This window comes from Limulus polyphemus, unplaced genomic scaffold (assembly GCF_000517525.1).
Source record: "Limulus polyphemus unplaced genomic scaffold, Limulus_polyphemus-2.1.2 Scaffold2401, whole genome shotgun sequence".
NCBI lineage: Eukaryota > Metazoa > Arthropoda > Merostomata > Xiphosura > Limulidae > Limulus > Limulus polyphemus.
This window is the reverse complement of record NW_013668011.1, coordinates 142,045-157,871: the sequence shown is the minus strand read 5'-3', so window position 1 is coordinate 157,871 and position 15,827 is coordinate 142,045. Positions and strand designations below refer to the sequence as shown.

At 28.9% G+C, this 15,827-nt stretch overlaps 1 protein-coding gene across 1 annotated transcript in view; it reads left to right on the top strand.

Annotated features, from left to right (window-relative positions):
- The first annotated feature begins 5,153 nt into the window (after positions 1-5,153).
- The window catches only part of LOC106466858 (WD repeat, SAM and U-box domain-containing protein 1-like), a 30,894-nt gene continuing 20,220 nt past the window's right edge, over positions 5,154-15,827 (top strand). Inside the window, exons 1-5 of the mRNA XM_022394925.1 lie at positions 5,154-5,261; positions 6,099-6,417; positions 7,875-8,023; positions 8,808-9,007; positions 10,906-11,087. Coding sequence (XP_022250633.1) covers positions 6,142-6,417; positions 7,875-8,023; positions 8,808-9,007; positions 10,906-11,087 — 807 coding nt within the window. The 5' untranslated portion in view covers positions 5,154-5,261; positions 6,099-6,141. The remainder of the gene's footprint in view (positions 5,262-6,098; positions 6,418-7,874; positions 8,024-8,807; positions 9,008-10,905; positions 11,088-15,827) is intronic.

Genomic DNA, 15,827 nt, shown 5'->3' with positions numbered 1-15,827 from the left:
GTTTAGAGTAGGGTTGTATTGTTCAATTAAGATGGATTCCTTTGTTTTTTCGTTTGTTTGTGTTGGGTTCTTTGTTTAAAATGACTATTTTTAATAGATATACTATGGCTTTTTTGAGTTGCAATGGTGAAAAACATGGGACGGTTTTTTATTGTGTTATGTCAATCTGGTTTCAATTTTCTTCCTGTTTCTCCGATGTAGAATTCTGGGCAGTTATTGCATGTTATTTTGTAAATGACGTTGGTATTGTGTGATTCTTCATTACCCATTCAAGCCGTGTCCAACCATTATTAATCTCAAAGTGGGTTTATCGTCATCGAATGAGTTAGTGTATGTTTCATTATTGACTAATAATGATTGAGACATTTCAGTTGTTTTGGGTTTTTCAACATTTTTGTTAAACCATTAATGTAAACATCTGTTATTGATATCAGATGTAAGAGTATTAGTTTTAGATGGAATTGCAGTACATTTAACAAGAAAAAAATATGTTAATATAGTCTAATATTAATAATTAAACTACACTTTATCAACGCCAGTGTTTTTTACTTTTATTTTTAAATTATTTCTTTTACTTTTAGTAGGAAGTTTTGCCAAATTTTAAATAACAAAAATAATTTTTAAAAATTACAGATGAATTCAACAGTAAAAATTAGTAGATTTACACTGCAATTTGAATTACGTAGTCTATAATTAACAAAAAACAATTAATAATTGAACCAGTAAATTGACCTTTCACACCACATGAACATCTAAATGATTCTATGCAAATAAAATTACTTTTCTGATAACCTGAGAGTGAAACATTGTACAATTCTTGTGACAAGGTGAGATGAAATGTAATCCTAATAAGACATTTTAACTTAAAACCTATATGCATGAATTTATATTATATTGATAACTGAAATTAAAAATGAAGTATTAACTTACATATCTACCTATTAAAGTAAAGGAGATATTTTGTATTCACATTGGTTTCATGATTTGGCAAATGTGTGTCTGTCATAACATAAAGCAAACTGTTGTCAAGGCAATGTATCATCTGCTTACAATTCCAATTCATCTTTTGGTTTGACATACGTTCAGTTGGAATTGTGCAAACATATATATATCATCTTATGAATTATCAAATAAGGACCACAAAGTTCATTTGTATGGCTGCAGTTGCTTCTAGTTATTTCTTTTCTCAATTACATAATAATGGCTTATCTTTTATTTGTTTAAAAGTTCAATGCATCTAATATGCCAAGAACATTATAAGATTACATTTAATGTGGCATTAAATCTAAACCAAGAAGAGTTTATCTTTTTAAAAAAATGTTATAATACAACCTATTCAAATAACTAATGCAAGTATGGAATTTGGACAAATTTAACTTATATTCACCACTTTTTCACAGACACAAGTTTATACCACTGTACTTATTTTTAGTTACTTGTAAAAGCTCAGTAGTACTTTTCATCATTCTAGTTGTTCAGTGTTATGGTAATAAAATTGAATTAAGAAAACTCCACACAGTCCTTCAAATAATTCTTAATTAAAGAAATAATAATGATATGAAATATTTTGTGTTTGTAAGAAAATTATAGTTGGGTTTTTGGTCAAGCTGGTGTGATATAGGAACTAAAATGTCAAAGTTTGTTTTAAAAGAAAATTTACAATAGGGCAATATGTCAAAATGCTACCAACTGTGATGCAGTCATATTGATTTATTGAATACATTTAATAATGCTCTCTGTGAAATGTAAATTAAAAAGAAAAATGTTACAAATTTTTCTTGTTTTGTAACTTTTTTGCTAAATATGAATTCTTTGCTACTTTTATAAATTAAATAAATCCATGTATAAACGGATATACGTGTGTATATATATATATATATTTATATATATGTATGTATGTGTGTGTGTGTGTGTGTGTACAAATGAAAAAATGTAACACTTTAAAATGTTTTAAAAACTCTATTACTGTTAATTTAAAACAAGTAAATAAAAATGCATACATAAAATAATAAATACCAGTTTTGTATCTCCCAGATTTCTTTAGTTTCTAAAATAAGGCCCTCTCTAACAAGACCTACTTAAGAATGTAAAACTTCACATGTTTTGACATTAAAGCTTTATATATGTTTTAAACTCTCTCTCTCTCTCTGTGTTAAACTATATAACATATAAGGTGGTTTTAAATTTATTAGTAAAATAATTTTTAGAAAATAATCTTTAAAAAATTCATAGAATAAAATGGAAGATTTTTTAACAAATTTGAAAAACCTGATAACTAATTTCCTACAGGAATTAAATTATTCTTTTGAAACTCTAATTAGAGATAGAGAAGAAAATACATTGTGTTTCTGATGATACTATAAATTATGACAAGAAATGTTAATCAACATAATGGAAACTATGAAAATTAATGCTTATGTATATGAAAAGAGTGTTGAAAATATTCTTTATGAAAATAGAAAATACCTAAAGGAAAAGCTAAGTCAAAGAAAAATAATGTACTGAAGAAAACTCAGAGCAGAGAAATTAAGCAGACGTTTGGTTGAGGGTCTCCAAGAAAAATCACATCAATTTAGACATATATGTATATTTCACTGTTAAAGGATGAACAGAATATTCCTCAATGTCTGGAAGTAGAAACTACCAGAATTGAAATAGAACCTCTACAATCAAACATAGGGGAACAGTTAGTTAACCCTTTGGATGCTATAATCGGACTTATCCAACTTGACATTTATAGGCTTTTGGTGAGACAAGCGGATTTACCCCACGGTGTCGCAAAAACTTTTCCTCATAGTGTGACAATTGGAATACTCACATGTCCTTGAATTTCCCGCTTTAGCACCCTGTGTGGATACATCACTGAGCAAAAGTGCAACTAGTGGATTTTTATATTGAAAAAGTACTAAAAAAGATTAAATTCTACATTTCTATTTGTTAGTGGATAATTGACACTTTTTGAGAACCCACCCAAAATGTAATTATGCATTCTTAGGCTTAAGCATACAAAAATTTATTCTCCAGTGACAGAAATTTTAAAGTCATTTAACAAACAATGACCATCTATATGAATCTAAAAAGTATTGGAGGGATCTTTGTACTAAAGAGAAAAAAATTAGGTTTCATAAGCAAATGGATTTGGGTGGGCAAGATCTAAAAAGAAAAATAGTGCATAATTTCAAACATTGAGAAAAATCAAAGGAATTTTTAGAAGAAAACAAAAGGAATGAAATCAATAAAAATCTAAAAAATATGAGAAAAAAATATATTTTAGTTATTGGAAAATATGAAGATAATGAAAGAAGATGAAAACTTGATATAATAAAGGACAACTGATACAAAAGCAAAAGACAGGTAAACAATGGGAACTTAATGAATAAAAGGAAAATTATTAGAAGAGAAAATAAACAAAGAAAAAACATATTTTCCTTAGTAGAGGCCTCGAAAGTGTTAAATTTAGGTTCACAATCTTTGTCAAGAGAGAGGAAATTAAACTTCTAAAGAGAGGACTTATCTATGCCTCAAATAGTAAACCACATGAATTTAAAATTAAGGAAGATATTTATGAATTTATTAGTAAATTAAGATTAACAGAATTTTTTAAGAATAATAGTGATAATGATGCATCCTTGAAACAAATAAAATGTAATTTTGTACCTTCAAAAGGAAGGAACCTAGAACTTGATATGATTTGTAATCATATAGAAAATAGGTATTATAAAATTCATCTGATTAAAGATAATATTTCAGTAAAAGAAAGAAATGCAATAAAAAGTGTAGAAGAGGTTTTCATTAAAAAAAGTGAAAAACGTAGTTTTTGTTATCATGGATCAAGAGTATTATCATAATATGGTTTTAGAACATTTAAATGATAAAAAACTTATAAAGGTACATCCTCCAAAGATATTCCAAAATTTGTTAAGAAAGGAAAAGAAGAAATTAAAGATTATATAAAATAATTTAAATATGTATATACTAAGAAAGAAAATTATTATTTGTTTAATAATTATAAACTAGGAATATTTTATATATTACCTATAGTTCATAAAAGAAGTTAAAGAAATTTTTGGAAGACCTATTATACACTGAAAAACAAGGTGTTTAAACCATTAAGCCCTATGGACATAATTCTAAAACCATTTACATCTAAATTACAATGTAATAAAAGAGATGATATTGATTTTATTAATCACTCACCAGAGAAAATTAAAAAGATATTTTAATATTGTTAGATGTAGTTTCTCTATCCATGTATCAAATATGAATATAGTACAAAAGCTATTGAATATTATTTCGATAGATACCCAGATTTATTACTTCCACATTTTAATAAAGAAGTGGTAATTAAAGGCTTAAAACTTATTTTATGTAATTAATACTTTGTTTATGAAGGTAATATATATCAACAAATCTCTAGAATGAGAAAAAAAGTGGCTCCAACTTATGCCACTTTAGTGAAGGAATATTTTGAAATTCAAATGTTCAATAGTTTATTAAATTATTTTGAAGGTAGTTATATTGCTTACTTAAAGCAAAATTGGAAAATATTACTAGATAATTATTTTCTATTATAGAACAGATCCTTTGATTTTGGAATATTTTTGAAAATTTGAATGAAATTAACCCTAACATAAAGTTTACTTTTGAAATGTGTAACTTAGGTTTATCTTTTTTAAATATATGGATTATAAAAAAAAGAAGCTGATAAGATTGAAACAGATTTATATTACAAACCTACAAATTCACACCAGTATTTAGACTTTTATAGTAATCTTATATATGTGTATACCAAATTAGATATTTACTTACTTTGTCTAGATCAAAGACTTTTTTCTATTGTTTCTAACCCAGAAGTTCAACAACAAAACTAATAGAATTAAATCGTTAGACACTTTAGAAAGTGTCATTATCCAGAAAATGTAATAGAGAGAGGTTTTAAGTTAGCTAAGATTAAAAAGGATATTAACAATAATCATAAAGATAATATAACAGAAGAACAAATTATTGCATTGATAATAACACATTACTTTGGAGTTAAAATTAATCGTAGTGATATACAAAAGGAATTGGAAATAATTTCAGATAACTTTAAAAACTAAGTTTGAAAAGAAAAAAATCATTTTATCAGAAAGTCAATCCAAAAGTTTATATGCTAAAACATGTATAAAAAAATGCTTGAAGTTTTACATTGTTAAGTAGGTCTTGTTAGAGAGAGAACCTTATTTTAGAAACTGAAGAGTATTCTGAAAGATACAAAAAAGGTATTTATGCTTTTATGTATGTGTGTTTTAATTATTTATTTTAAAGATATTTTTATATTATTTCATTTTTATTAATCACCTCCTTAGCAAAGTATTCCTTATACATATTTATATGTGTGTGTGTATATATATATAGTTTTTAATGGAGTAACATATTTTAAAGTTTAACAAAATACCTAACAATGTGTTGTACCGTGTTTCGGTTCATGGGGAGTTTAAGAATATTGGTGAGTTATGTAAGACTAGTGAAATACGTTTAGAAAGTGATTTACCCACAGATGTGTGGTATATATTGATGTGCTATAACTATGTTGTCAAAAAATTGAATTTGTTATAGATGTTTTGTTCCATACCAAAATTTCTGTTACTCACATATGTGGTTAATGTTCACTTTTAAACAGGAATATGTAATAGAATAAATTATATTCAGATATGAAGTATATTTTTTGCACTAAGTACAAAAATTCAGCTACTTGATAGAAAATTATCAGATTTTCTAAAATTTGTGTTTCAGTTTATTAATCTAATTAATACAGAGCTATAAATGATTTGTCACACATACCCCAAAAAGTAAATTTTATTTCTATTGATAGTAATTATTTAAAAAATTTTTTTCCATAAGAATATATTTCATATGATAGGGTGAAGTAATATTTTATAATGTCAAAAAGGACCGAGGTTGAGGATAAGTGATTTTTCATTTTTCAAGTATTGTAAGTGTTGGTAAGGTCACCTGAGAAAAGAATAAAATGTTAAGAGTGAGTTGAAATATATAATTCAGTATTAAAATTGTTTATATTTTATGTTTACCTAAGTATTTTCTGTTTCTATTAAAAGGAACCAGTACAAGATAAAAGAAATGCCGTCCTAGAAACAAAGAATGGGGTCTAAGATAAAAGCTTCTGTTTTTCAAATTTTGGGTGGTCATACAAGTGATGTCACTTGGTGTGATTTCTTTGGGCACACCTTGGTAACAGGCTCAAATGACAAGAATGTACGACTTTATGAACAAGATGATCAGGGGAAGTTCATTGAGTCTTCACTCTCTCCTTTAATTGGTCATACATATGGTGTAAATTGTGTGCGTTTTTCTCCTTATGGAACTTTGCTTGCATCCTGTTCCATAGATGGTACTGTTATACTGTGGAACGCACAGGTATGAAACAAACTTATGTACTTATTCAGACTGTATGTATATCTGATCTGGACATTACAAATAGTGATTTTACATTAGCTATTTTAAGCATTTAAATATATAATGTTCATACAGTTTCATAGGATCTTCATCTTGGAATGTTGTATGTTGATTCACTGTAACATAAAAAAATTATCTTATTAAAAATAATATATGTAAAATCACAACTCTTATGTACACTAGTATTCTTTTATTTGTTTGTATTTATGTATTTCCTTTGAGGTTTGGAATTAGTAACTTAAAGTAATAATTTGCTATTTACTACCCAGTCATTAAAAAAAACACTACAGTTGGTTCTAACAAAAATGTACATTCATGATTTGTAGTGCATACTGGAGGGTTTTACACATTTTGATAACTTATAGGAAATCAATAGCTCCTGACAAAGCTGTAATAGCAAAATATTGAGCTAATAAAATGACATTCTGGAGATATATGTCATTATTTTATTTATGTTCATAAAAACAAATAGATGAAAAGTAGATGTTGCTAAGAAACAAAAATTTAAAGTTGAAAGGATACAAGGTTTACTAGCAGTGTTAAAAACAAATTGTAAGGTTGTGTGGTATGCCAGAGTTCAAAAGTGTTAAACTAAAAGTAATAGAGTCAAGTGTACTGGTATGATGTATTGTTTTCTGAATAGTGGTTTAATTACATATACTACCCATTTCTCAGTTCATTTTTGGATTTTTTTCATTAATGAGTATAGCTTCCATATATTTTCTTTCTAAAATCTTTGGTTTTTTGTAAGATTTTAAAGAGAGAAAATATATGTAAGCTATACTCATTAATGGAAAAAATCCAAAAATGAACAGAGACAATGGGTTGTATATGTAACTAAACCACCATTCAAAAGCATAATACCAGCACTTGACACTATTACTTTTAGTTTAACACTTTTGTACTCTGGCATACCACACAATCTTACAATTTGTTTTTAACACTGCTAGTAAACCTTGTATTCTTTCAACTTTTATTACTTAGCAGCATCCACTTTCCATCTATGTGTTTTCTTTTAGCTAATCGTAAAACATCTTCTGTTTCTCTTTATTTTTATATTTCATATAAGTAATATATGTCATATGTCAGTATATCTGTATAGTTAGTATTATAACTGTACTATAATATTAGAAAAATAGTGAAACAATAATAATAATCTGTATATTATTAGATGCATGTTACAGCAGACTCAGAAATAGAACATTACAGTTTTTTAATTTAATGAATATTCTAATATCAAACAGTTGTATGTACTAACCCTAATGAAGCCGCATAAGCAACATTGGCTAATATAAAAGTTTCTGGACTATAAAAATAATTTATTTCTAAAACTTTTTATCAAAATGAGTTTTTGTACATTGTTTAAGGATATAATATAGTAAAATAAGTTCACCATTTTTCACCTTCTTATTTTAAAGACAGGGGAACAAGTAGCTCAGTTAAAGCACTCAGAAGGAAATGCGGCCATCCGAGTGTGCTGTTTCTCTCCGTCCTCTACCCTGCTAGCTAGTGGGGGTGATGATGATGTGGTTTATTTGTGGGATATTGGCACTCATTCCATTATCAGGTAAATGTGCATGCATGTGTACTCACTTTATATTCTCATGAGTTTAATAAAACTCATTGAATATAGTCTGGGAATTGTAATAGGGTTCTGTTTTCTGTATTTCTAATACATTTCATTAAATTTGTCAAAGAACATTTAATTAATTAACTGCTAACCATCTGACTCTTGAGACATTGGTGAATTATTTTTTATCATTAAAGTCTTAAATTCTAGTGTAAAAATAAAGCAGCTTGATAAATAACAAAATCATATTTCTCATCTCATATGGTAGTACATGAAAGGAGCTCCTAGAAATAATTTTGCTAACTTCGTAAATTACATTCATATGGGAAAATTCAATGATTTTGTAAAACAGTCCATATATGTAATTATGTATTAAATTTAGAATTTCTTTATACTTCTTTGTGGTTGTATACTAACCAGTTTTATACAACTTGACTGAATTTCATTTTAATTATTTTAAATTGTATGACTTTGAAAACAAGTATATTGCAGCTGTCACAATGTACATTTAATGGGAAATAATTATCTTTTTTTTTTTGTCATATGAAGTTTCATAAAAAAATTGTAATAAAAAATGTAAAGGATGCACCTGATGTTAGTTGATATACTTAAGATGTTAAATAAAAGAAGAGATATGACTACTTATGTCTACTGGATAGCAACAGGGATTCAAATGTTCTTTCATAATGAACACTGATCAAAAATAATAGGTATCTGATTTTTATTTGTTGTTATTGTTTTAAAATTTAATTTTTTAACATTAATATTGTAATTTATACAGACAATTGATGGGACATGAAGCCATGATCACTGCGTGTGCCTTTACGCCTGATAGTTCCTTTTTAATTTCTGGGTCAAGTGCTGGAGACCTGAAACTTTGGGATGCTTGCTTTGGCCATGGAAAATGCTTGAAAACTAGACCTGAAGCACATGATCTGGGTGTTCTTGGATGTGATATTAGTCCAAACTATCAGACCAATGGTGCGTTGATCTACAGCATATACCTAAAACACAATTACGAGTCATTCATTTTACAGATAAAACAGTTGTATGTGGTATGTGGACATACCTTTTGATTTTTTAAAAAATGCTATAAAGTTTAGGAGATAAAAAGCTGTAAGTATCAGCAAAGTAGCGAAAATAATTTATGTTGAATTCATAAACAGGTTATGTGTACAATAAATGCACAGTAAGTATTTTTTAAAAAAATTCATTTGCATCAGTTATATATGTTTAAAAAAAATTTAAACCTTCAAGTTCTATTATTGTGCAACTTTGCCCATAACAACAAACAAACTGTTGGGGAAAACATTTTTTCTTATTTTGATTGTAATTTCTACTGATAATTTTGTTTTATAACATTTTTGTATGTGACAAAATATTTACCATGACTGAAAATTGTCATGCAGTACTTGTGTTAAGACCTACTTAGTCAAGGTTTGTGAACATAATTTTAAGGAAAATGATGAATATTATTCTTCTATTTTACAGAAAGTTTGAAATATACTACATTATGTTTCAAACAGTACAGGTTTTGTTCTTCTTGTTTATATTATTCTTGTAGAACTTCAAATATATACGTAATATTAGCATGTATAGGCTTTAAATGTAGTTTTACTAAATTGTATGTATGATATTATACTAGTTATATATTGTAACTTGAAAATAATCACTAAAAAATTCTCCATTATTATTGAGCTTTCCACGTGTAAAGATTAATTAGTTCAGTCCATATTTTATTGGTTTGTGTTGCAAATACCTCTACAAACCTCTGAAGACTACCCCAGAAACCATTTGTTAACTTCACAAGGCCTGGATACATGTTCTAAAACTGAAGAGTAGTCTCCAGAAACACACAACTGCATATTACTCTAAATTACAAAACTGTTAAAAAACAGTTAAATTTTACAATACCCTATTGCCCTATCTTCTAAAGGCTTCTCAGTCCTCTTTTATAAGTCATTGCTTCTAGAAAACTACTAGTGGACCTATGTGAATAATACAAATTTAGTTGACTCTCAAATAATCGTTATCTTGGTTTTATATTACTTGTCTTTATTAATCCTTTCCTTGTTTAAAGATGTTATATTTAAATTTATTGTAAAAATGTACACATTTATATATTATATGTATAAATAGTAAATTTTGAAAAGTAAATTTTTAATAATCAAGAAGACTAGTGATAAAATAAAAGTACTTTGTTTTCTTAAATACAAAAAAGTATACATTGATTGTGATGGCTGAGAGTACAACCTTTCCATTCATTCATGAAGGTAATTTCAAATTAGGTAATCTAAAAAATACAATTTAAGAACTTCTAGCTAGTATAGATATTTTTTCATTTTCTTGAGTGTTTGGCTACAACATACCACTTAATGTAGCACTTCTTTAAAACCCAACACTCAGACAGTTGGCATTATTTTTTACATGTTAAAAATAAAGTGTATAATCTGAAGATAACAATAATTATTGTGCTGTTGGAGTAGCAAATTGAATTATATTAACTCTGACTTCATTATAAGATTTTTCAGTGAATTGTGCTGTTGGAGTAGCAAATTGATTTTATCAACTCTGATTTCATTATAAGATCTTTCAGTGAACTGTGTTGTTTGTAATCAGTATTCATGTTTTAACAGTAACATTTGTGAAGCTTCATTTTAGTTGAAATGTCTGTGAAGAAAGTATGACAATTGTAGGTCATAATTTGTTATTCTGCGTAAATTATGGTACATGTGAGTGTTCCATTAAGATAAGATACAGGTATTTATGGTTGTTTTGCATGTGTGTTAAGACTCTGGGTAACAATATTAACATTAGTCAGATTTGTGAAATTTAAGCTTCAAAATAAATGCATGTGTATGTTTTCTTTTATGACATAGCTGGAAGCGATTCTCTCTGTAACTTCTATGTTGTGGCAACATGTGGAAATGATGACCTAGTGAAGCTGTGGCATGTGAGAACAGGGATGCATTGTTCCATTACTTACACTATGAAGCTGGAAGGACATTCAGCTAATGTTGTGTTGCCGTTTCTCAGTAGATGGAAACCTTCTGGCATCTGCGTAAGCTCACTTAGTAGCATTTGCAAAAATATTACTTTGAACTTGTAGAAATCAATAATGAGTAGAATTCCATATTTCATCTCATTTCCGAAAAAAAGTAACACTTTTTAATAATATTACTTTTATGATTAACTTTGTCTGTGAAAGTGCCTAGAGAGGTAAAGAAACTGTTTGTTCTAAATATTTTCATCATAATCTAAAAACTGACAAAGTTACCATAATTTTGGTTGGGCTTAAACATTTATCAAAAATTTTACATTAATTCTAAAGAATATTTTAACAGGTTTTGAGAGTTATTAGTACAGAAAGTCATTTGAGCTTTTTGAAAGTGATTATGTTCAAAACACTAGTAATGAAGATAATAATTTCTCTGTTGATCATGCTCTGTCCATTTCACAGACTTTTTAACAATAACGCAATATTTCTATGTGATCAGACTTCTTCAGAAAACAACTGTGTCAGTGTTGATCTACTGTTCTTGTGTAACGTCCTTATACTGGCTAATATCTTGGGCCTATAACCTCAAAGTGTATGCTTAAGAAGAACAAAGACACAAAAGTCCATTAAAGTTGCATTGATGTATTTGAAAGGTATGTAGTCAAACAGGATTGCTGTAATTCTAGATCTGCATTCAGTATTTCTCTTGAAATCATATATTGATTTTGAGGTATGGCTGAAAGCTTGTGAAATTTTGGCTTGTTAATCATTGTCAACTTCAAATTCTTGTTTATTATCTTTTGACCGTACCAGAAGACATGCTCAGCTTTATTTCACTGGCTTTTTGTTGGTTGAAGGATTCTCTTTTGTAACCATATCTTCCACTTTGTGGAGGAGGGCATTGTTCCTGGTTGGCTTGGACTTAATTTTAGGATCTACTGCAAGTTACTCCACTTCTATGGAGAGCTCTGGAAACTCCTTTCTTTAGCCCTACATTGTTATCAGTTTCTTTTCTGAAAGAGAAGTTACATACTCCTCCTCAGCCACCAGTCATTTTTGGAAACATTTTACAAACCAGTTTAGTGTTGTTTGCTTTTGTATGTAGGACAGATCTTGTTTATGACTTTAGGGTTAGAACCATCCAAGCCATTTGTAAAAATATTGCAAATATGTTGCTTTTCCAACAAATTTTGAAAATGAAAAAAAATTAAAGAACAAGAACTTTGGATTGTTCATAAATAAGAAAAAACTAGAATGTTTTAAGATATATATATATATATATATATATATGTCCTGTTACTAAGATTAAACATTTCTTGAAACACAATCCAAATTAAAATCAACAACACTACTGCTCTTGCTTGAAAATTTTTTAAAAGTTAGAGTAAGTGAAAAAATGGATTCTGATTTCAAATTGTACCATTATAAGGTTTCCTCCAATATAAAAATCAAAGATGAAATACAGAATATTTCAGATATTACAAAAAATAAAACTTTACTGTGGCAAAGCAAGCAAAATAGCTTATCACAGCTACTTTTTTTATCTAAGGGTTGTAATAAAAATTTACACTTAACATCTAAATATTGTAAAGATTAGACAATCTATCATATAATTAGTATTCTTTTAGTTTTATTCATTATTTTAGCCTACCAAAGTTTTACTTGGTGCAACCAGTGTTACAGTTTCTTGATTTTAAAGAATCTTTACTGCAATAGAAATGCATAAATTGGCTTTTACATATTATACAATTGTTGTTGAAAATTAAATTATTGAGGTTTTATATAATACCAGTATATGATTTTGTTTTAAAGCATGATACTTAATTGTAACAGTAAAGAAAAGCATGTTGTGCATGAGTAGATAAAAATGTTTTTAATAAAGAAAAAAAAGAAAAATAGACAAATATACCTAATTAGGTAGTTCTTAAAACATAACTCACTGAATATTCTTACAGCTGATAACCAGAAGAGAAGAGAACTTAAGCCTACTAATAACAGGATGTTCTCACACCTTGGTCTGTGGTGTATATATGTCCAAACTAGTTTCAACAGACAGGTCACAAAGAACAAGACTAGACAAAAGCTTGCCCCCCAGTGGCACAGCGGTATGTCTGCAGACTTACAATGCTAGAATTCAGGTTTCGATACTCATGGTGGGCAGAGCACAGATAGTTCATTGTGTAGCTTTGTGCTTAATTACAAACAAACAAACACAAGTTTACACAAAGAACAAATCATTAATATCACTTTCACAAATTGTAATATAAATAAACAATACACTGGATGTAAAGTGATTACTGAGCATATGTGTGGAACTGATAAGAAGAAAATGAACACTTTATTGAATGAACTTTTATTGTTTCAGTGTGTTCTCCCCTCCCCTTGTAATTTAAACTAGACTATGTATTACGAATAAAAGTAAAACCCCTTGTTGAGTGTGAAGTGAACAATAAATTTTCTGAAATTCCATTAACTTTGAAACAATTTTAAACCAAAAGTTCAAGCATTACTTCAATGCTAAAACTTTACTCACAAAGTTCAAACACTATTCCCTTTGTAAAGTGAAAAAATACAAGAAAAAGTTTGCTCATTTAAGTTACTTTGCCACGAGTACATTGCCATCAAAATGAATTGAAACTAAGTTTACTTACAGCAAACTTCTAACTATACTAAAGTGGAAAACAGGATTGGTAGGAGATTCTAATCCAATGTGAAAGCTAAGAATGTTATGTGGAAAAAACATATAGTATGTTCCCATACCACATAACTATCTTGTTAACTTGTATCTACTGAATGTATGTCTCTGGGTCGGCATAAAAGTTTGAACACCTTGAAATAACCCCTTTTAAAATCAAGAAATTAATAACCATAATGCATTTTACTGCAGAAGGTTTGATAAAATCTTTGAAAATGGTAACTTATAATATAAGTAGTCATATGATAACCAACCAACCACTATATGCAATTAGTCACTAAGAGAATACAAAATCACTTTGTTTGTTTAGCACATTGTATTATTGTTTGCATGTATTAGATACCATCATAAATATATGTAACACTATGTTCAGTATTTATGATAAACAACTGACTATCCTCATAGTAAAAACTATCTTCATATGTCATCCAAGTCTACAGCGAAACACCCATCTTTCTTACAATCGCACATAACACTCATTTGAAAATTCTTAATCTGACAGTAAAGGAACTACCCATAAATGGTTTAACTTAAAAACTGTTAAAAATATTTAAATTTTCCCTAATATTTTCATGCAGAAAAATGTTCAAGGTAAGGGGGGTCAGTGTTATGTGGTGAATCAATTTTGAACTGCAAACTTTGAAATAACTAGGGAATATTAATCATTATTAACACCTTTTGTTATACAGGGTGATGGAAGGCAAAGTTAATCACATAACCAGTGTTATATAGGTATAAGTGAAATTCATTCATATCAATTTTTCTTTTATAATTATTATTATCAGTTTTAATTCAACCCGTCTATAGGAATTCAAGGCCAAAGGGGTGTGTTACAGTGCCCCAAGCATCACTCAACCACCAGGATCCTATCCTCCCCTTCATGGGTCACCATGCATGGCAAACACATGGGTGGATGTTTAGATCTCAGAGGAAGGAACTGAAAATACATAGGTCCCCTCACCACGTACAGGAATCTACGTCGAGGGGATATATGTATAAAAGGCAGATTTTGCTAAGTAGCATTTTTAACAATGGTATAATAGCATAAATACATGTTATAGTCATTTTTTTTATTCTCAGAGTAAGTCTCAGTTTATATATTACATGTTAAACATGAAACATGATTTGAGCATCAGACAAATAATATTACCTTGATACTCTATCTTCCTAACTAATAACTTGTCTGCTAAATTTACATTGAAACAGACTATGTTTTAACAGAAATCTCTGTTTTACAAAACAAATTTTATGAAATTATCAAGTGTCATTCTGAAATACAGATAAGTTGTAGAACAGTGTTTTGCACACAGTTGAAGAACAATGCTTTGCACACCAACAATAAAACTGCACAGCATCTACTACATGAATCGAGAGTCAAGTGATATTATGTTAATAAATACTGAACACAGTTTTACATGTATTTATGATGGTGTCTAATACTTGCAAACACTAAAACAATGTGTTAAACAAACAAAGAGATTTTGTATTCTCTCAATGACTAATGACAGGCAGTTTTCTTAAAGTAAGACTTAAGGATTTTATCCCCAGGGAATTAATTGGAAAATACTAAAACTAATCTAAAGCTCCTGAACTCGTGCATTAACTTCAGATGCTGTTTGGTTAGATACTTGTGGAGGCTATAGGTCAATAGGCTGGTTCTGTTGGGCTAGGGTCAACTGAGTATCAGTGTTGGACATTTCCAACTGGTGTTGTGGACATTGTTTCTGATGCTGGTGTTTGGTATAGTGCTCATGAAACCTTGGCATTGCTGCAGTGTCCTTGTTTAGCATAATTTTGCGTCCCCTTGTAGGACCCCATGGTGGGTGTGGTCAGTGGTCATAAATTAAATAAAAAACAGCTCACAGGTAAGCCACGTCTGGAAAACTGAACAGCAGTCTCCACCCCATTCTGCACCTTTACCTTGTTTTCTCATCATGCATTCTTTGTCAGACAAATCTTTTAGGCAAATGTCTCCCTTTCTTATTCAGAAGGGGTTAGAGGAGCTTTCTGGCTCTCCATAGTCAGTCAAGAAGCTATGTTCTAGGGATATTTTGGTGGAACATCTACCCCAAAACACACACCCCCCCGGTAACCGTTTTTTTACTTTT